The sequence below is a fragment of the Tachyglossus aculeatus genome, chromosome 5 (genome assembly GCF_015852505.1).
Source record: "Tachyglossus aculeatus isolate mTacAcu1 chromosome 5, mTacAcu1.pri, whole genome shotgun sequence".
Lineage (NCBI taxonomy): Eukaryota > Metazoa > Chordata > Mammalia > Monotremata > Tachyglossidae > Tachyglossus > Tachyglossus aculeatus.
The window spans coordinates 52,555,934-52,579,532 of record NC_052070.1 but is presented as its reverse complement, the minus strand read 5'-3'; the positions used below and the strand labels follow the sequence as shown (position 1 = coordinate 52,579,532).

Here is a 23,599-nt window from a genome sequence, read left to right as displayed (position 1 = left end):
GGCACTTTGATACAAAATCCCCTGATGCTCCCAGTTCACCCCCATTTTCACAAGGATAATAACCATCTAGAAGCTCCTCACAATCATCACTGCAGGACTGGCAAAATACAACCCATAGTATTCAATTTTGGGACATATGGGACACAGACTGTGTCCAACCTGATTAGCCTGTACCTACCTCAGAGCTTGGTACAATGCCTGGCATAAATGCTTAACAAATACCATTAAAATAAATTAGGTAAACCCAGGTGCCCTTATCTATAAAGACCAAAGTAGAGGCAGAAGAGGAAGCAAAATAGATGGTCACCAAAAACATCATATTCTTCACCTTTTTTGGTTCCAGTTTTACTCAGTCCCAATCTTGTGAATCTGGCTCGGTCATCTTTTTGATCCATTTAAAATGTATTGAATCAATATTATCTTTTTTTTTCCTCTTTTGCAGGGGAAAAGGGGAAGAGTCCAGTAGAAAATTCAAGACAAGGCAATCCATCTTGAATCTTTGAAAGCAATTAACATCCCTCCAGGATGCCAGAAGCAAGTGATTTTTCATGTTCCACAGGATGTGGGACTATCCAAATTGCCACCTCTCTATTAAACTCCTTTTAAAATGTGATTTACACCCAGGCAGTAGAGACAGAGTATTGCTTACTGGCACAAGTTGGGGCTGAGGAACTCTGGCCTTCTTCCCAGATCTATTCCAGAATGAAAGTTCATGGTTAAGAAATGCTGAGCCTCAGTTTACCTGCCATGGAAAGCAGCCATCATCCAAGCATCCTGTTGCCAACTGAGCTAGAATATTGCTTTGGATGGGGCATTGGTCTTCCTCAATAATAATATGAATGCCCTTATGCTATGCTTTTGTGAAAGGCAGTGTGTGTCACTGAAAGGTGACTGAAATGAATATGAATTCATTAGCGGCATCGGAAACTCCACGTAAAAAATTCCAGTAACTTCTAACATTACGAGAAAATTATGTTAGCGTTGCCATGGCTTCAATGTGAATTAATGTGTTAGGAGATTGGTAGTTCGAAGATACTACTGTTACTGACATTTTCCAATACAAATTTCTGTATTATTGTTAAGTACACCATTTTTAGAATGTGAACACCTTTGCCACTCATTGCTATCTTACTGCTGCAACTTCAGTAGTCCCTTGGCATTTGCGGTTTATCAAACCCATACTCACAATGGCCCTGCCCCCTGCTGTCTGTTTCTTCTTTGGTTGTCAACGGCCACAGCTCTACACCTTCAGTGGCCAGCCACCTTCCCCCACAACACCACCCCAAAAAGCCCAGTAGCCTATGAGTTGTTGGATGAACTTTTTAATGTTTTAAGTTTAGCTGCTGTTAGAAGCAAATGCTATTCACAGTTACATCTCATTTACTGTGGGATTACTGTGCTACAAAGCTGCAAAAACATAAAGAACCAGAAAGAATCCTAGAGGAAGCACAGGGTGGCAGAAGCTGGGAAGCATAGCAGCACCTTGCCTTAACCACTGTCATGAGCACAACCATTTCTTCCTCCGCAAAATCTACTTGCCCCAATTTGAGGATCATGTTATACCCAGATAAGATTCTTGTTGGGGGAAGAACATTACCAAATTCTTCAGTCATGTAATGAAGACAAAGATTGTGGCAGAACTGACTTTATATTAAAGATATGACAGTTTCACACTAATGGCTTTCTTTAGTGAAGCGGGTTTTTTTCAACTAAATTCCAGCACTTTCAATTAATGTGGCATATTCTGACTGGATTCAATTTTTTCTTCCACCTTTTTCTTTTGCTCTCCAAAGAGTCTAAAATGTCATTTCCTCGCCTAGTAGTTTTGTGATTTCTCAAATGGATGCTCTGTCTCAAGGAGCATGAATAAACCTGACCCCGTCATTTTTTATGTCTCTTCCTCTCATTGGGTTCAGGAGGGGGGAAATGAAGGAGTTGGCTATCTTGGGTATTCTTGGCAATCTTAAATGAGGCAGCAGGACCAAAAAACACTTTTAATTCATATGGATAGGACTAGAGGGGCTCAGTAAACAGGTGATACTCAAAACAGAAAGCAGATCTCATGTCTCATAAACTAAGCGTAAACATATTTCCCAGTCCCATCTTCACATGTTCACTATGCCCAGAAATCCCCAGTCCACCCAATTTAGGCTGCACAATGGAACACAGAAGATGCCAGAAGCAAACACTAAGGCACCTCCATGATCTATTCCTACTTTAAGCACAGCAAAGATTAGGGTTTATTATCAGAAAGCCCTGCCCTTGTATCTCAAGTTTCTGACCAATCAATATCCACATGCCTGCTCCTGTTCTGGGTCTAGCATTTTTGGGACTGGCAACATCATTCAACCAAATGGAACCTAGACCAGCATCTTGAAAAAAGAAATGCCTGTTTACTTGAATATGTGTATATACATATATATGATGCATATATATATCTATAATTCTATTTATATAATTCTGTTTACTTTTGATGTCTGTCTCCCCCCTTCTAGACTGCAAGCCCGTTGAGGACAGGGATTTTCTCTCTTTATTGCTGAATTGTACTTTCCAAGTGCTTAGTACAGTGCTCTGCACACAGGAAGTGCTAAATAATAATAATATTTACTAATATTATTATTATGCTCATGCTATGCATCAGTCACTGTTCTAAGCTCTGGGGTAGTTACAAGTTAATCAGATCAGACAAAGTTCCTGTTCCATGGTCTAAGTAGTGGGGATAAGAGGAATTGAATTTCTATTTTACAGATGAGGAAACTGAGGCCCAGAAAATTTGTGACTTTCCCAAGGTCACATGGCAGACAAGTGGCTGAGCCAAGATTGGAACCCAGGTTCTCTAACCCCCATGCCCATGCTCTCTCCACTGTTCAAGTTGAAAGTAAGTTCGATTTTATTTAAAAAAAATTGTAATTAATCGTGTGCCTGCTATGTGCTGGGAGGCTGGGAAGTGGGAGTACAGTCTCTGAAATGGCAAGTAAATGGCTAAGAACTTGTTAAATCTTACCAATGGAGATGGATTAGATATGAACTGGGGAATTGCAATTATAGTTCTCCCCCTGCTTTTCTGCTATATGGAGGAAAGAATTTACATGTATATGTAATTGATGCGATGGAATCATCTACCTGATGATCCCTGCAGGTTAAATTTCCTAAGAAAAATGTTTCTTAAAAGGTCAAAGCAGCCATGATGTAATGTAAGAGGATTTGGGAAACTGCTGTGTGAGAAACTGTAAGAAATGCATAAGAGATGACCTGCACTGAGTGGTACTTGTTGAGTCTGTAATTTGGAATCTGAGAATAGGTTATATACCTGCCTTTTTAAAATGGCTTGGGAAAAGGATCAGCCATGGACCACCTGAATTACCAGATTGCTAAAGGAGATGATTTGTTTTGTTATTTGTTAAGTGCTTACTATGTGTCAAACGCTGTTCTAAGTGCTGGGGTAGGTACAAGTTAATTAGGTTAGATACAGACGTAAAACTCCTTTTACGGGTCAACTCATTCCTTTATTTTTTCAATTCAGTAATCTGAATTCCATGAATTTACCTCTAGTGTTTGTTTCCAATACGACCTTTAAAAGCTAGGGCTTGTGCATGGGGATTTTTTATAGATATCCTGGGATAATTTCTTAAGAGAAAGCTATCTCCCATAATAACCTTGCTTGAAATTTCAAGCTTTCCTCTTTCCTCACTGTTGTTGTGGAAAGATCACAGGCCTGGGAGTCAAAGGACGTAGGTTCTAATCCCAGCTCTGCCATTTTTTTTTTTTTTTACCTAGGGCAAGTCACAACTTCTCTGTGCCTCAGTTTCTTCAATTGTAAAATAAGGATTCAAATCCTGTACTCCCTCCTACTTAGACTGTGAGCCCCAAGTGGGTCAGGGATTGTGTTGGGCCTGATCAACTTGTATCTCACCAACGCTTAGAATAGTGCCTGACACACAGTAAGTGCTTAATGAACACCATAAAAAAAATAGTGATATGGTTCAAGGACTGGTTAGATTAGCTCAGGACTGTGAGTTGAGATGGTGAGTTTAAAACTAATCTCAGCTCTAGGACAGCCATGCTCTGCGGCTTTATACAGCCCTGTCTTGTCCTTTACTTTCTGGAAAATAAGGACACCCTAGTCCACAGGGTTGTCAACATGAATACTTAAATAAAGAGAACGATAAAGCTCATTGTAGATTAAAGTGCTATAGAAGTACATATTGTAACTATGATCTCCCTGAAGGCAGTGGCTTTGAATATAGTTCAGAAAGTGCTTTGGGGGAAGAAAAGTGCTATATAATGGGGAAAAAAACATTTTAAAATGTGATTTCGTAATGAGCATGTGTGAACTGCTCTATTCCCCGAAGCTCCCCAATTGTACACAATATGCTGTTACCTTTAATTGGCTAAACCTGAAGGCTCATTCTTAATGAATCAGTCCAAAGCAGTTCCATAAACCAGCATTCACACCCCTGTGATACTTTTGCCCAACTCTGAGATTCTGAAAGACAAATCCCAGACAAAACATGTCAGGCCAAACTCCTACTGAAAAAGTGACTGTGAGATCAAAGACTGGAAAAGCCCTCTGCTATTGCTAATGGAAGTTCCCGGAAAGACGGGGTTTGTACCTGAGGGCTCAGTAAAGGAAGCACAATCAATCAATCATATTTACTGAGTGCTTGCTCTGTGCAAAGGATTTCACTAAGTGCTTGGGAGAATACCAATATAACAGAGTTGGATGCCCACAAAGAGTTTCCACTGAAGCACAATCAATCATATTAACTGAGTCCTTACTATATGCAGTATACTGTACTAAGAACTTGAGAGAGTACAATATAATAGAGTTGGTAGACACGTTCCCTGCCCACAACGAGTTTACAGTCTAGAGGAGGAAACAGACATCAATATAAATTGTGGATACGTACATAAGTGTTGTGGGGCTGAGGGTGGGGTGAATAAAGGATTCAAAACCAAGTGCAAAGTTGGCACGGAAGGTAAAGAGAGAAGAGGAAATGAGAAGCTGCTGTGGCTCAGTGGAAAGGGCCTGGGCTTTGGAGTCAGAGGTCATGGGTTCAAATCCCGGCTTTGCCAACTGTCAGCTGTGTGACTTTGGGCAAGTCACTTAACTTCTCTGGGCCTCAGTTACCTCATCTGGAAAATGGGGATTAAAATTGTGAGCCCCGCGTGGGACAACCTGATCACCTTGTAACCTCCCCAGCGCTTAGAACAGTGCTTTGCACATAGTAAGCGCTTAACAAATACCAACATTATTATTATTATTATTAAATGAGGGCTTAGTTGGGGAAGGCCTCTTTTTTATGGTAATTGGTAAGTATTTACTATGTACCAGGCACTGTACTAAGCTCTGGGGTAGATACTAGCTAATCAGGTTGGACACAGTTCCTGTCTTATATAGGGCTCAGAGTCTTAATCCCCATTTTACAGATGAGGTAACTGAGGCACAGAGAAGTTAAGTGAGTGGCCCAAGGTCACACAGTAGACAAGGGGCAGAGTCAGAATTAGAACCCAGGTCCTTCTGTCTTCCAGGCCCATGTTCTAAGCCACTAGGCTGCACTGATTTTTGGAGGAGATGTACTTTTAATAAGGCTTTGGAGGTGGGGAGAATGATTGTCAAATATGTACGGCTCAGTGGAAAGAGTCAGAGGTCATGGGTTCTAATCCTGGCTCCACCACATGCCTGTTGTGTGACCTTGGGCAATCACTCAACTTCTCTGAGCCTCAGTTACCTCATCTGTAAAATAGGAATTAAGACTGTGATCCCCACGTGGGACAACCTGGTCACCTTGTACCCACCCACCCACCCCCAGCACTTAGAACAGTGCCTCGCACATAGCGCTTAACAAATGCCATCATTATTATTATTTTTATGAATATGGAGACCCATGCCAGAGGCAGGACAAAGGTGAGAAGTCGGCAGTATGACAGACAAGATAGATGGTGGTAAGAGAAGCACACTGACAGATAGCTAGTAAACAGTTTTCAAAAATCATTATCCCACAGAAAAGTACTCAATCTAGAAACCTTGCTTTGGCCTCACTTCTACAAACCGATTTGACTATTTCTATATCCAAGATCTCCCCCGAATTCCTTTCTACTCCTCCCCATATCACATCATGGGGCACAGGGAACCAAAGCAACTGCCCATATCAAGGTTCCCCTGCAGACCCCCGCAGAAAGAAAAAGGAGACAGAGTGTCATAACTTCACTGGAGCACTCTAATGAATCTGATCGTTTGTGCTTCCTTTACTGGGCCCTCAGGTACAAACACTTTCTATTAGATTTTTCACAGTTTCTTGGAACAAAGGCTCCTGCCCCACTAGCATCTGCTCCAGCTTTCTACACAGTAAAGATTTGGGTGGGTTAGCTGAAACTCCTACGTCTGTTTCTGAAGTTGTTGACCAATTAATACCCATATTCCTGTCCTGGAATGGAATGGCAGCACTCAATTCATGGACTGTCTGTGTTCAGTAAGAATCGCCTTCAGCCTTTACTCGCTGTTTGGTGGGGAGTTCTGATGGGGACCATTAAGCCTGTCCAGTGCGACATGGTCCCAGCCTCGTGCTGCAGGAAGGGAGATGAGGCAGCTCACATAGCCAACAAAGCAATTTGATTATTTTCCAAGCATTTAATTTCCTTCTTAATAAATTAGGATGTTAGAGCTCACAAGGGGAAAGTGAGGGGAATGCCAAAGAGGGAGGGGGAAAATGCCAAAAAACATCATTTGGTGTAATCAACTCCTCTGAGTATGCAGTCACAACACGAGAGTAAAATAATTAAATCTCCACACAGACCCATGAATCTAATCATTCAGGGGACTGAGTAAAACACTCCCATCTCACCAAAGAAAGGCAAAAATTCTGCATCTCAGAAAACATGGTGATTCAGACTTGGGGTTACTGGTGACACATGAAGGAAGAGAATGTAAATATAGGCACTTTTCCATATGTATTGAAGAAATAAATAAGTAATTTCAGGCCTGCTAGTTGGGGCCTTCCAAGATAGTATCTTCCTGATTCAGCACTCGATGAGAGATTGTCAGTGCTGTCAATCATTGCAGGCACCCCTATTATACCTGGGAAGATATGCTCACTCTGTATGTGTTGTTTTATAATCCTCAGAGGTGGAATCTCATAGCTTGGCCCTGCTTTGCCTCTTGATGTTTTCCTAAGCAGGATTTATTGCTTCTAAGGAAGATGTGACTTGAATTGATTATTCCTTCAACCAGTCAAACTTGAACCAGTCTCCAGCTTCTCTGAAACCATTTTACCCAGCTTCATTCTACCTTTAGACAGATGTCAGGATATTCCATCACGAACAAATTGCATTAAATGTTTCATGAGCATGACTGAGGGAGGCGCCTACAGGACAAGTTAAGAAATTCCTTCCCTGCTCTTAAGCGGCTTAAGTATTTTTAAAAAAGCTAACATGGGCAATATCTATGGAAAGATGCACATATGGGTGTATGGGAAAAAAATCTCTTTTGTGTTAAACTTTTTTAAATCAATGTATATTTGGTTACAGATTGGTTCGTGTGTGTGTGTGTGTGTAGTTTAGGATCTATAATTTAAATGAGATTTGGAAAATTAGAAGGGGAGTCATAGGAGAGAAAGAAAAATAATTAGCGCTAACTAAATGATTAAAACAGAAACTATGAGGAAAGACAAGGAGACCTAATGTAATGCTCTATGAGACTACGTATTGACATTAGGGTTCGTCAGGCAGGGTAAGATGCAGTAGTTGTATAGCTATAATTCTATTTATTCTGATGGCTTTGACACCTATCTACTTGTTTTGTTTTGTTGTCTGTCTCCCCCTTCTAGACTGTGAGCCCGTTGGGTAGGGACAGTCTCTATATGTTGCCAACTTGTATTTTCCAAGCGCTTAATACAGTGGTTTGCACACAGTAAGTGCTCAATAAATATGACTGAATGAATGAATGAATGATGGAGGGAAGCAGCATGGTCTAACTGAAACACCTTGGGCCTGGGAATCAGAAGACCTGGTTTATAATCTTGGTTCTGCCACTTGCCAGTTGCGTGACCATGGGGATTAAATACCTCACCTGTGAAATGGGGATGTTCTCCCTTCCCTTGAGACTGAGAGCCCTGGGTGGGAAGGAATTATATCCAACCTGATTATATTGTATCTATCCCAGAATTTAGCATATAATAATAATGTGCTTAAATACCACAACTATTAACACATATAAACATATTCCAGTCTGATGCTAGAGAATTAGTGCCAGATAATAAACATCTCACTTCCAATACAGATGAAATGGTTTTATTATTATTATTATTAATAATAATAATAATAATAATAATAATAATGGCATTTATTAAGTGCTTACTATGTGCAAAGCATTGTTCTAAGTGCTGGGGAGGTTACAAGGTGATCAGGTTGTCCCACAGGGGGCTCACAATCTTAACCCCCATTTTACAGATGAGGTAACTGAGGCACAGAGAAGTTAAGTGACTTGCCCAATCAATGAAAAAGGGATATAGAGCTTTCATAGAGGGTGAAGCAGTGCCCTTGATAGGCCCAGATGGTTCTTGATAAATTCCAGGAGTAGGCAGCAGCAAGAGAGAACGTCAAGGGGAAAACTCAGAGGAAACATTTGCCTAAATGGAGTGAGAAGGGTCACTGGTTAGTAGGACACATTAGTTAGTCCTTAGCAGCTTGGTGGAACACATGGAAAGTTTTGGGGATGGGTTTAGTCCATTCCTAGGGAAAAGGCGAGTCATTGTAAGTTGCCATTTCTATCCAAAAAAAGAGAAGGAAGATGAATGTGGAGGCAGAAATGATAGTGTGATTACAAAAATGCAAAAAGCCTGAATTCTGTGGATTTACATTAAACCTACTTGTTCACCCATTTGCCTCATCATGTATGATAAAGATCACAGATAATTACAGGTGTGTCATTTTCCCACTGGATAGACCTCAGTTCCCTGCCTTTTTTTCTCCTCTTTACCCCAGAATCTGGATATTTTCACTATTTCCCAAAATAATATTTTAGCAGAACATTTTTTTTTGGCTACTACTGAGCTTCCAAGCTCAAGACCTAGTAACGACCCTGACCATTTCGGAAATGTGCTACCTAAGGAGTTACATTGATTTAGCAACGAAATCTAAGAGGCCTATTTTCAGAGTTGCATGGTTGGGGGTTAGAAGTATGACTCTCATTGACTTCTGCAGCAGAACCATAGTTATAGCCCCATGGCCTGTTTGGAGAAGTTACTGGGTCTAAATAAGAAAAGATTGGGATGGTACAATTTCCAGATTGAGGCTGATGGTCACATAGTCACTTACTGAGCCAGAATGAAAACTGTAGAGTATGGAAAGACCTTTGGTTAGCTCCCCAGTGATCACAATTCATGATATCATGTTCAAACACTGTATCATTTTCCTCCTTGCCACCATTTCTCTTTCCAGGGATAATCTACTTCTGGACTACATCTTCTTTCCAGTCAGAAAACTAACCTGGTAAGAACATTACATAACATCCCTACACAGGGAGAAATGCATCAAGGCACTCAGAATTGGAACCTCCCACTTTTCCAGATCAATCTGTTCCCAACCAGAATGCTTAAGGGGAGGGGAAGGAGGGATTTGAAAAGTAAGAAGTCCAGACTCAGAGAATGATATTCTTATAAATTACTTATATACGTTAATGTCTGTCTCCCCTGTAAGGTCACTGTGGGTGGGGAATGTGTGGACCAACTCTGTTGTATTATACAATCCCAAATACTTAGTACAGTGTTGTGCATACAGTTACTGATCAATAAATATCATCGATCGATTAAGGATGAAACTCCTTCCTGGGTTGAGTCAATAGCTCTTGGTTTCAGCTCAAAGTGCCTGGGATCTCCCAAAATTTCTACAGCTTCCTGGACCTAAGGCTGAACTCGGGTCCTGGCAAAGCCAGGTTTAAATTAAGCCATGGCATCTCCCCATTGTGGATGTATATAGAGCCTGTCACCTGACTATTCAAAGTGAGAAAATGACACAAACAAATGATTTAGGTGAAGCTGAGATGTAGCTGGGGTTAGATGAATGTCTTTCCTGAGGCTTTGTTGATCCAAAGGAATAGATTAGATTAGATGTACATTACGGAAAGGCTTCAGTGCCAACTCAATGATAGGATAAAACTCCATTACCCGAGGCAATTAGGATAGAAAGAGAATGAAAGGAAGATAGACTGTAATTATTCTGAGGTGACAAACAGACAAATAGGGAACAGACCTCAAGGAATGTTCAGATTTTCAATACTAAGACTCAGGGAGTGAGAGTGTAGTATAGGGGATAATCTTGAGGAGTCATTTCAGTATGGAATGCCCTCCCTCCTAACATCCACCAAACTAGCACACTTCCCCCCTTCAAAGCCCTACTGAAAGCTCATCTTCTCCAGGAGGTCTTCCCAGACTGAGCACCCCTTTTCCTCTGCTCCACCTCCCCTCCCCATTGCCCCTATTCCCTCCCTCTACTCTACCCCTCTCCCCACTCCACAGCACTTGAGTATATATGTACATATTTATTATTTTTTCGATTTATTTTAATGATAATAATAATAATAATGGCATTTATTAAGCACTTACTATGTGCAAAGCACTGTTCTAAGCACTGGGGATGTTACAAGGTGATCAGGTTGTCCCACGTGGGGCTCACAGTCTCAATCCCCATTTTACAGATGAGGTAACTGAGGCACAGAGAAGTTAAGTGACTTGCCCAAAGTCACACAGCTGACAATTGGCGGAGCCGGGGTTTGAACCCATGACCTCTGACTCCAAAGCCCGTGCTCTTCTCCACTGAGCCACGCTGCTTCTCATGTGTGTCTCTGTTTTAGACTGTGAGCCCACTGCTGGGTAGGGACTGTCTCTATATGTTGCCAACTTGTACTTCCCAAGCGCTTAGTACAGTGCTCTGCACACAGTAAGCGCTCAATAAATACGATTGATGATGATGATGATGATGTGTATGTGCTTCTCATGATGTGTGTATATCTATAATTCTATTCATTTATACTGACAATATTGATGCCTGTCTACTTGTTCTGTTTTGTTTTGTTGTCTTTCTCCCCCCTTCTAGACTGTGAGCCCATTGTTGGGTAGGAATTGTCTCTGTTGCTGAATTGTACTTTCCAATCACTTAGTACAGTGCTCTGCACACAGTAAGCACTCAAAAAATATGATTGAATGAATAAAAAAAAAATAATACTGAGGATAATAATAATAATGGTGTTTGTTAAGCACTTACTGTATACCAGGCACTGTTCTAAGTGCTGGAGTAGATACAAGATAATCAGGTTCAACACAGCCCGTTCCACAAAGGGCTCACAGTTTTAATCTCGGTTTTACAGATGAGGGAACTGAAGCACAGAGAAGTGAAGGCACTTCACACAGCTGACAAGTGGTGGAGCCAGGATTAGAACCTAGGTCCTTCTGACTCCCAGGTCCCTGCTTTATCCATTAAGCCACACTGCTTCTCTAAAGTAGGCTTTTGAGAAATGAAATTTGTAGTACAGGCTCAGTAGTGTTGTCTTCCTGTCCCCAAAATGGACATTGGAGCTGTCTACTCTCACGTTTGAATGTGGCTGAGCGGTTTGAGGAAAGAGAAGTGTGGACTGATGGAAAGAGCACAGGCCTGGGAGTCAGAGGACTTGGGTTCTAATTCCAGCTCCCATCACTTGTCTCTGGTGTGACCCTGGACAAGTCACTTAACTACTCTGTGCCTCAGTTACCTCATCTGCAAAATGGAGATTAAGACTGTGGATGAAGAGATGTGTCCAACCTGATTATCTTGTATCTTCCACAGCACATAGCAGAGTGCCTGACACATATTAAGCACTTAACAAATACTATTTTATTAAAGAAGGGTGGGGAAGGTAAAGAGAAACAGGGTGAATGATTCTTTACTACTCTTGCTCCAGAGAAGGGAGCCGGGGTGTGTATTTGTGTGGGGGATGTTTGTCTCTTGAGCAGTTGTGTCCTAGGACAATTCTTCGGGAAACCAATGCCTTGACTGATCTTTTTCAAACGATGCCTTCACCTATCTTTTCCAAGTCTACAGTTTGCTCTCCTGCTGTGATGGTTGACATTTTACTGAGCACCTAAGAATGGTTTCCACCTGCCTCATTCATTTACAGGGTTAACAGAAGTTCATTTTGGTGAGTTCATAGGAAAAAAAACAACAACATCCAGATTCTTAGCAATTCATGGGTACATTTCCTTTGGCTGAAGAGTGTTTGGCCACAGAATAATGATGAAGTTAAAGCTCTGATAGAGAGGGTCTGCACACAGTGAAGCTAATTCTTTCAGGAATAATTTGCTGTCCTTTATTTTCTAAATTGTTCCAAATTTCTCCTTTCTCTGGGTTTTTAAATTGGCTGTTGTCTCCTCAGAACACTTCCTTTCTATCCTAGGCAGACTTGAGAAGTGCCCGTTGAGGCTGAGTGAGTTACTCATTGTAAGTGAGAGAGGAGGAGAACAGTGAATAGAAATGAAAGGATTTGCATAATTTGGGGTATTTTCATCACTGGGGCATACAAATCCTGCCGATCTGGCACATCACAGATGCAGGAAAATTGCAAAGAAGCTCTGCCAGTTAAAATCTCATTGGTACAAAACTCAGACTAGAGGGCTGAGGGGTCAAAAAACTGAAACAGAGATGGCATTTGCAGCTCTAAATGGAATATCTGAGCCAGTACGGGATGTGCCGTGGAGGAAAGATTGTTTGGGCACAGTGGGATTTTCTAAAAGGAAGGGAAGCTCATTCTGACTCCTCCATGTAGGGCAAGAAGGAGACTCTTGGATAATAAGGAGACTATTCTCTCCAAGGGTGGACAGGTGTAAAAGCAGGTATGCCCATTGATCCCACTACAATGAAGCAGAGAAGCAGCGTGGCTCAGTGGAAAGAGCCTGGGCTTTGGAGTCAGAGGTCATGGGTTCGAATCCCGGCTCCGCCAATTGTTAGCTGTGTGACTTTGGGCAAGTCACTTAACTTCTCTGTGCCTCAGTTCCCACATCTGTAAAATGGGGATTAAGACAACCTGATCACCTTGTAACCTCCCCAGTGCTTAGAACAGTGCTTTGCACATAGCAAGCGCTTAATAAATGCCATTATTATTACTATTATTATTACACGGGTTGAGGCATTTTTACTAGATTGGGGAGGGAAGGAGAGGAGAGACTCACACACACCTGCACAACCTCTCACAGGAGATGATATGCACCATCCCTTCACAGGGCATTCGTCCACCCACCTTGAAGTGTCCCCAGACCTGTTGGAGGCAGGGTAGAGGCAGACTGACTTCAAAAGACATACCCAATGGGGCTCCCGACCCAAGACAATAACTGCATTTCTGTATCAATAGTACTATTATCAACAATCATGCTTTCCAGTAAACTCTGCTTACACATAGATCCTATCCAAAACCTTTTTAGCATGATGACAAAGTTTTACTTTTCAAAAGCTAAACTGTGCCAGATTTTCTAAGATGTGAAGTCTTCTTCATTTTTTAAAAAGCCTGCAACTTTGGTTTAAAAAGGCTTAATACAAAATCCCAAACCTAGCCTAATAAAAAATCCAATATTCAATATAACCAAAGGTTCTTTTCATGACTGTTCATCTCAAAAACAAGCAGCAGTTTTCAATAGAAATGGGAGCTTAACATTATTCCTTGGCTTACCCCTTCTATAAAAATGATGAAAAGTATCTTGAATACTTTGGGCCAATCAAAAGTACATTCCCTACTTTTTAACCAATATGAGCTTATTGATCTTTGTACCTGGGCATCCATTAGGAGATGTCTCATTAATGTCATGGAATTCTTCAGGGACTCTTTCTCACTGGGAAGAAAGGGATCTTTATCTTCCTCCAATGCTTTCGACTTGGTGACGATAAAATGTGAGATCTGGTCATTTAAGGTATGCAATGATTGCACTGCTGCAAGAAGAGAAGAGGAAAAAAATGGAATTGTGTTACGTCAGCTTTCATATCGAAATTCTGGAGCTCTAAGAAACAATACCCTAAACGTACCCTCATCCTCGGGATTTATGCATATATTTAGATGCAATTGTTTAGTTAGTTATTCAGTTAGTTACTCCATCCTGACATTCCTATGTTTATGTATTATATCCTTGATCCCCTTTCAGCTCCCACCATTTGTAAATCATTTCTGTGGGCCTAACTTTCCCAATAAATTGCAAACCCCTGGAAGGCAGGGACTTGGTCTTTTGGTTCTGGTGCACTCTCTCAAGCAATTAGTGCAGTCCTGTGGCCACAGTAGGGGCTTAATAAGCACCACTCAATAAATGGACAGACAATAATCAGAAATATAGGCTCAACCAAATGTTAGAAAGGACTAGATTTGAGCTGAAACAGCCCACAATTTGACTTTCAACAAAGGCTTCTCAGCCTCAAAGCCTCAAAGACTGTAGAAATGTAGAAACCACAGGTCTCTGAGGGGAGACAGAGGAGGACTGCACCACCCAGTTATCAGCCCATCTCCCACCACCCATTCATGGCTTAGTGGATAAGCCATGGGCCTGGGTGTCAGACAGTCAAGTGTTTTAATCCACTTGACTGCTGTGTGACCTTGGGCACAGAAAGTCACTTACCTTTTCTGAGCCTCAGTTACCTCATCTGTAAAATGGGGTTTGAGACTGTGAGTTCCATGTGGGACAGGGATTGGGTTCAACCCAGTTTGTTTCTATCTACCCCAGCCCTTAGTACACTGCCTGGCACATAGTAAGCACTGAACAAATGCCATTTCTAACCAAATTCTTTGAATGGTTTGTCTACACCCACTGCCTCCATTTCCTCCCCTCAAACCTCTCTTTTACTCTCTAAAATCCAGTTTTGTCCTCTTCCACTCCACTGAAACCACACTCTCTAAGGTCACAAATGACCTCCTTCTTGCCAAACAACAGATTCTACTCCATCCCAATCCTGTTTAACCTCTTGACTACTTTTTACACTGTGGCCCTTTCCCTACTCCATCAAACAAAGTTTAACTTTGAGTTCTTTAACTCAGTCCCCTCCTGTTCTCCTACCTCTCTGACAGCTCCTTTTCTTTCTTTTTCACCCTCTTCTTCTCTTCCTCCCACTATCTAAGTTAAAGCATCCCTCAAGGCTCAGTTCTGCACCCCCTTCTAGTCTCCAATTATACTCATTCTCTTCAGGAGCTAATCCACTTTAGCAGCTTCAACTAATAATAACAATCATTACTGTCATATTTGTTAGATGCTTACTAGATGTCAAGTGCTGTACTAAGTGCTGGGACAGATACAAGATAATCAAATTGGACACAATCCCTGTACTACATGGGGTTTCCAGCTTCAATAGGAGTGAGAATAGGTATTTAATCCTCAATTTACAGATGAAGAAACGGAGGCCCAGAGAAATTAATTGTTGCCCAAGGTCACACAGCAGGTAAATGGCAGAGCTTGGATTAGAGCCCAGGTCCACTAGGCCACACTGCTTCAACTTCCACTTCTATGCAAGTGGCTCCCAAGTCTACCTCACTACTCCCAGGATGCTCTACTTCTCTACAATCTCACACATCTGCCTCTCTCCAGGACACATTTTTTAATGGTATTTGGTAAGCACTTTACTATGTGCCAGGCACTGTACTAAGCACTGGGGTAGTACAAGTTAATCAGGTTGGATATTTCTTCATGAATGTCCCATTGGCACCTCAAGCTTAGCATGCCTTTAACTCCCTTTCTTCCCTCACAAATCTTCTTCTCAACAATTTTCCCAAAGGCAAATACACCACCACCATCTTCCTGTTCTTTCAAGCCTCAATTGTGGCAAAATCCCTGGATCCTCTCTTTAAATCCCTATATTCAGTGTGCTACCAAACTGTCAATTCTTCACAATATTTTCAGAAACCATTTCTTCCCCTCCCCCGACACTGTCACACCTCTGGTTAGAGCACTTGTCCAAGCACAATTTGGCTATTGTATCATTCTCCTCACTGACCATCCTGTCTTCAGGATCTCTTCTATCTGGTTGATACTTCACTCAGCTGCCCATGTCATTTTTCTAAAACCTGGCTTTGCACACATCTTCCCACTCCTCAAAATCCTCAGTGGTCAATTTTTCTCTGCCTGGCCACTGGCTTTAGTACAATGCTTCACACACAGTACACACTCAAATACGATTGAACTGAATTAAGACATTCCATCAGCTCTCTCCCCATTGCTTATCCTCATTTCTCTTCCACTACACCCCAGGTCGCAAAATTCACTCCTCTCATGGCAAACAAAATACGATGCTTTATTCATGGTCTTTTGTCCCAGACCTCTTGCTCATTCATTCATTCAATCGTATTTATTGAGCGCTTACTGTGTGCAAAGCACTGTATTAAGTGCTTGGGAAGTACAAGTTGGCAACATATAGAGAGGGTCCCTACCCAACAGTGGGCTCACAGTCTAGGGGGGCTCATGCCCCCCCTGCCTTCTGCCTGGAACTCTTGAGAACTAAGATGTAGCATGATCTAATTGAAGGAGAATGGGTCTGGGTGTCATAAGGATCTGGGTTCTAATCCTGAGTCTGCCAATTACTTGCTCTGTGACCTGGGACAAGTGACATAACTTCTCTGTGTCTCAGTTTTCTCAACTGTAAAATGGAGATTATATACCTGTTCTCCCTCATACTTAGACTGGGAGCCCCATGCAGGACAGGGACTGTGTCCTACCTAACTCACTTGTACCTACCCAGAGGCTTGAGACACAGTAAATGCTTAACAAACACCCTAAAAAAAACTTTTTCCCTCTTCAAACCTCACAGACCACTGCTCTCCCCAATTTCTAGGCCTCCAGGAGGCCTTCCCTGACAGGGAAAGGAGTCAGATTTCTGGGGAGCTAAGCCCTCCTACAATGTGCTGATCTCTACCCTGAGGGCACTCCAGCCAATCTGCAGAGCTTAATTGGGCTAATAGTTGCAGGTGGGCTCATCCTGACAAGTCAGTCAGTTTACCTCTCTCAAGGCCTCATTTTCCTCATCTGTAAAATGAGGATAAGACAAGAAATTGCCCAATTGTTAGCTGACCACTGAGGTGGACCATATTTGGACTCATATTTGCATCGAGAAGAAACATAGTTTCTGCATGGTGCTTTTTCTTTTGTGACCTTGACAGCCTTGCTAAAACTCTCCTTTTCCTCTCCATCCAAACTGCTACTATTTTAATCTAAGCAGTTATCATATTCCACTTTGATGACTGCATCAGCCTCCTTGCTGATCTCCTTGCCTCCTGTCTCTCCCCCACTGCAGTCCATACTACCCTCTGCTGCCTGGATCATTTTTCTACAAAATCATTCAATCCACATTTCCCTACTGTTCAAGAACCTCCAGTGGTTGTCCCTCCACCTCCACATCAAATAGAAACTCCTTAGCAAGGGCTTGAAAGCACTCAATAACCTTTCCCCCTCCTACCTCACCTCATTGCTCTCCTACAACCCAGCTCACACACTTGGCCCTTCTAACGTCAACCCACTCACTATACCTTGATCTCATCTATCTCACAACTGACCTCCCACCCACATCCTGCCTCTGCCCTGGGACACACTCCCTCTTCATATCTGACATAAAATTACTCTCTACTCCTTCAAAGCCTTATTGAAGGCACATATCCTCCAAGAGGCCAAATCTGACTAAGCCCTCCATTCCTCTTCTTCCACCTCCTTCTGCATAGCCTTGACTTACTTTTTTTATTCATCCCCCCACCCCAGAGCACTTACGCACATATCTGTCATTTTATTTATTTATATTAATGTCTGTCTTCCCCCTAGACTGTTCATTTGTTGTGGGATGGGACTATGTCAGTTATATGTTAATATTCTATTCTCCCAAGTGTTTAGAACAGTGCTCTGCACACAGTAAGTGCTCAACAAATACAACTGACTCTTACAGATAATTAAAATCTAGGTCTCTCTCAAAAGTTCTAAGAATGTTCATGGGTCATTAGACCAAACAAATGGCTCACTAGGCTCTTTTGTATCAATCAACCAATCAATCAATTGTATTTATTGAGGGCTTACTGTGTGTAAAGCACTGTCCTAAGCACTAGGAAAGTACAATACGGCAATAGAGACAATCCCTGCCCACAATGGGCTCACAGTCTAGAGAACGGGTGGAGACAGACATCAACACAAATAAATAGGAATCAATATAAATAGAATTATAGATATATGCATGCATACATAGGTGCTCTGGGGTGGAGAGAGGAGGGAAGAACCAAGGGAGAGAGTCAGGGTGACACAGAAGGGAGTGGGAGCTGAGGAAAAGGGGGGTTAGTCTAGGAAGGCCTCTTGGAGGAGGTGCACCTTCAGTAGGGCTTCGAAGGAGGGGAGAATGATTGTCTGGCAGATGTGAGGAGGAAAGGCATTCCAGGCCAGAAGTAGAATGTGGGCCAGGGGTCGGTGGCGAGACGGGTGAGATTGACACACAGTGAGAAGGTTAGCACCAAAGGAGCAGAGTGTGTGGGCTGGGATGTAGAAGGAGAGAAGGAGGTAAGGTAGGAAGGGGTAGAGTGATGGAGAGCTTTAAAGCCAATAGTGAGGAGTTTTTGTTTTGTTTCATCTTGTATTAAGGAATGGTTTACCAGAGCCTAAATTTCACTTTTCTCTGAGTTCAATATACCAATGTGGAATAATTAGTATCACAGCCAGAAGGAGGGTGTGATACAAACCCTCTCTGTCACCACCTTTTCTATTTCTAGGATAGGAGCTGGAGGACAGGACTCTAGTGGCATGAGAAGGGGAAAGGAGGTAAAGGAGAGATGACTCCTGGGACTTACACTATACAGGTTTTTATTCCAATTTCTTTCACTTCCAACAAAAAACAAAATCTGAGTTTTTCCACTCAAAATACAAAATTATATAATGGAATAGAGTTGAATGCCATAAGTTATTTTAATTCTGGCCTCCTCTTCTAGACTCTAAGCTCATTGTGGGCAGGGAAAATGTCTTCCAACCCTGTTGCATTGTATTCTCTCAGGTGCTTAGTATGGTTCTGTACCCAGTAAGCATTCAATGAATACCATTGGTAATGCACTACATGACTGGTTTCATGAACTGAAATGTGCAAAAATTTAGGGTACAAACTGTTATTTCATTGGTGATTAGTTGTCTTTATCCAAAACTTAATTTAAGTGTTTCATGCTATTTTGGTATTTCAAATACCGCAGAGAAAGTACAATTCAATAGAAGTTTTATCTGGATAAAGTTATAAGTTGATTTGAACCTTACTGTACATTAATGAATATTTATTGGGAGTACACTCATAATTTGGTGTAAGAAATGAATGATAAGCTTCAGCACTTTTCATTACCAAAAAATTGTGCACATAAAATTTCTCAATGTTTGCCGGAGAGGAGAACCACAGCTTATACAACTTCAATTTATTTTTTTAAGATGAAAAGCAGAACATGAAATAATATGACCTTAAACACCCATTTTGTGTAGAAAAGTCCAGCTGCCAGAGATTGGTTATTGTGTGTAAATCCCCACAGAAAACACACTAGATATAACATACTGATATCCAGATTTTCAAGACCTCTGAATTTTGACATTGTATCCATTCATGGTTTACATAAGTGGACTACAGATCAGATTTACATCAGCATGCTTAAAAGAAAAAAAATACCTTTGCTTTTCTGCTTTACTGAATTATTTTATGCAAATTGTGTTTCCTGATCTTGCTTTAATGTAGCCTCATTAAATAAAAATTTAAGAATGTTGTATTGGATCAAAAAAATGCTTAATCCACCTCAGGATTTTGTGGTTGATAATAGCGCAAGAAGTTTCAGAGGAACAGTGTGTGATGGCTGCCATCATTGATATCTAAACCAAATGAATACAAGCCCAAATAATTGGGCTGGTTTTCATTTTCCTTTCTGACAGTGGAAAGTCTAAAGCCGATGATCGAATACTATACTAAAAACACAATCTACATCTCTTTCCTGCATATAAAAACTTGAAAAATAGCCAATTTGTTTTTGAATTTGAATTTTAGATAGAGCTTTGTGACCATAAGGGAGAGCAGGATGAGCAGGACAGCTGACATCAACACAGACTAGAAGGGGAACAGACAGGGTAATTGGAGAGGTCTATACTACAGCTCAGGAGGACAATTGCATGGGACCAAACCACTGCATAAATCAATCAATAACCCATGTTATTTACTGAGCAATTCTGTGCACAGCATTGTACTTGGCAATTGGGAGAGTACAATAGAGTTGGTAGACACAATCCCTATTCTCTCCTATTCTCAAGGAGTTTATAATCTAAAAACTGTCCAGGAGTGTGATCCCAAGGGGTCCCTTGGGGGTAACACTAGGTGGTGGAGGGTCAATTCAGTTTATCTAATTTGAAGAGGCCACAGTTAGGATGGGGTGCATGCACCAGGGATCAGCCAGCCAACTGCCATTCCTACCTAAGATTTTGTGGAAAGGAAACAGCAGCATGGCATATTGGATAGAGCATGGGCCTGGGGAGTCAGATGGTCATGGGTTCTAATCCCAGATCCACTTGTCAGCTGTGTGACCTTGGGCAAGTCACTTAACTTCTCTGACTCTCAGTAACCTCATCTGTAAAATGAGGATTAAGACTGGGAGCCCCACGTGGGACAACCTGATCACCTTGTATCCCCCCAGCGCTTAGAACAGTATTTTGCACAAAGTAAGTGCTTAACAAATGCCATCATTATTATTATCTGTTGTGTGACCTTGGGCAAGTCACTTTACTTCTCCGTGCCTCAGTTACCTCATCTGTAAAAGGGAGATTGAGCCTGTGAACCCCACATGGGACAGGGACTGTCCAACTGGATTTGCTTGTTTCTACCCCAGAGCTTAGTACAGTGCCTAGCATATAGTAAGTGCTTAACAAATACCATTATTATACCATTATTAAACTGTAAAACGGAATTAGAATATGTGTTCTCCTTCCTACTTTTTATGGTATGTTAAGTGCTTACTGTGTGCCAGGCACTGTACTAAATGATGGGGAGATACAATCTAATCAGGTTGTACCCAATCCATGTCCCACATGGGGCTCACAGTCTTAATCCACATTTCATAGATGAAGTGACTAAGGCACAGAAAAGTTAAGTGACTTGCCCAAGGTCACAAAGCAGAAAAGTGGCAGAGACAGGATTAGAACCCAGGTCCTTCTGACTCCCAGGCCCTTGTTCTATCCATTAGGCAACATTGCTTCCTACTTAGCCTGTGAGCACCACGTGGGACATGGATTTTGTGCAGTCTGCTCATAATTGATCTAACCTAGCATTTAGTACAGTCCTATAGACTATAAGCTCCTTGTGGACAAAGATTGTGTCTACCGACTGTATTGCAGTATACCTTCCAGCGCTTAGAACAGTGCCAGTGCTTAGAACAGTGCTTGGCACATAGTAAGCGCTTAACAAATACCACCATCATCATCATCATTATTATTACTATTAGCATGGTTAGTACCATGCTCTGCACACTGTAAGCACTCAGTAAATGCCATTCAATGATGGTTTGATTGCTTGGCACATAATAAGTGCTTAACACATATCACAATAATTAGGACAAGCACAGTACCTTATAATAATAATAATAATAATAATAATGTTGGTATTTGTTTTGTGCTTACTATGTACCAAGTACTGTTCTAAGCGCTGGGGTAGACACAAGGTAATCAGTTGTCCCACGTGAGGCTCACAGTCTTCATCCTCATTTTACAGATGAGTTAACTGAAGCACAGAGAAGTTAAGTAACTTGCCCAAGGTCACACAGCAGAAAAGTGGCAGAATCATTACCTACACCAGGATCCACCAGAATCCCTGCCATTGGTGCTGTTTGAAGCTCGTCTTGATTGTAAACTAGTCATGGGTAGGGAATGTGTCTGTTTATTGTTATATTGTACTCCCTCAAGCACTTAGGGCAGTGCTCTGCACACAGTCAGTGCTCAGTAAATACGATTGACTGACTGACTGAAACAGATTGATTGAATGAATTTTGTTTGATTCTATTAAGTGAGCAGGTAACAGAAGGACTCAAACTACATAGCAGAAGCTCTCCAAAGATGAGAATGCTGAACTCTAAGCCATGAGGAGCCTGAGACTTTGCTCCTGTTGCCATAGTGCCATGCCCATGGTACTTAGCATTATCCTGTTTTACCTTGTTTCCGTGTTACTAATAACAACAATAATAATAATAGGATTTGCTAAGGGCTCACAATGGGCCAAATACTGTGCTTATCCCTGGGGTAGATTCAAGCTAATGAGGTTGAGCACAGTCTCTGTCTAGGGGATAGGGAGAACAGATATATGCTCCCCATTTGACTAATGAGGGAACTGAGGCACAGAGTAAAGTGAAGTAAGTTAAGAGAAGCAGCATGGCATTGAGAAGCAGCATGGTGTGGTGGATAGAGCACAGGCCTGGGGGTCAGAAGGTCATGGTTCTAATAATAATAATAAATGGCACTTATTAAGCACTTACTGTGTGCAAAGCACTGCTCTAAGTACTGGGGAGGATACAAGTTGATCAGGTTGTCCCACGAGGGGCTCACAGTCTTATACATTTTACAGATGAGGTAACTGAGGCACAGAGAAGTTAACTGACTTGCCTAGAGTCACACAGCTGACAAGCAGGGGAGCCGGGATTTGAACCCATGACCTCTGAACCCATGACCTCTGACTCCCAAGCCCGTGCTCTTTCCACTGAGCCATGCTGCTTCTCTCTCAGCTCTGCCACTTGTCTGCTGTGTGACCTCGGGCAAGTCACTTCACTGGGCCCCAGTTACCTCATCTGTAAAATGGGGATCGAGACTGTGAGCCTGATGATGGACACCTGATTTGCTTGTACCCACCACAGCACTTAGAACAGTGCCTGCCATATAGTAAGTACTCAACAAATACCATAATTATTATTATTAAGTGACCTGTCCAAGATCACCCAGCAGGCAAGTGGAAGAGCCAGGATTAGAACCCAGATCGTCTGACTCACTGGCCCATGCTCTTTCCACTAGGCAATACTGCTTCTCTGACCAAAGGCCATTTCAATTGAACATTAGAAAATGACATCTAGTTGGCATAGGCAATAGCAGATCGCCACTAGGGTAACACCAGGTGCCTTTCTGCTGACTAGGATGAAAAAGATACCACTTAAAATGAAGAACTCTATTAACATGGGAAAACCAGAAATCTTGAATTCAAAATCTTTCCTCATTGAAAAAGATTTTTAATTATTAATAATAATGAAGGTAATTTGTTAATCACCTACCATGTGTCAAGCACTGTACTAAGCGCTGGGGTAGATACAAGATAATCAGGCCCCACATGGGGCTCACAGTCTATGTAGGAGTGAAAATAGAGATTTTTATAGAGAAATCTATAATAGAGAAATAGAGAAAATAGTGGGAATCTACACTTCATTTAGCGTGGCTCCGTGGAAAGAGCATGGGCTTTGGAGTCAGAGGTCATGGGTTCGAATCCTGGCTCCACTACAAGTCTGCTGTGTGACCTTGGGCAAGTCACTTAACTTCTCTGAGCCTCAGCGACCTCATCTGTAAAAATAGGGATTAAGACTGTGAGCCCCACGTGGGACAAC

General features: G+C 41.8%; 1 protein-coding gene across 2 annotated transcripts in view; it reads right to left on the bottom strand.

Annotated features, from left to right (window-relative positions):
* The window catches only part of KAZN (kazrin, periplakin interacting protein), a 1,120,978-nt gene that overhangs the window by 858,487 nt on the left and 238,892 nt on the right, over positions 1 to 23,599 (bottom strand). For both annotated transcript variants that reach the window (XR_005451048.1, XM_038746129.1), the window contains exon 2: positions 13,790 to 13,947. Coding sequence is in view for 1 of the 2 variants with exons in the window: in XM_038746129.1 (XP_038602057.1) it covers positions 13,790 to 13,947 (158 nt within the window). In the remaining variant the exon portion in view is untranslated. The remainder of the gene's footprint in view (positions 1 to 13,789; positions 13,948 to 23,599) is intronic.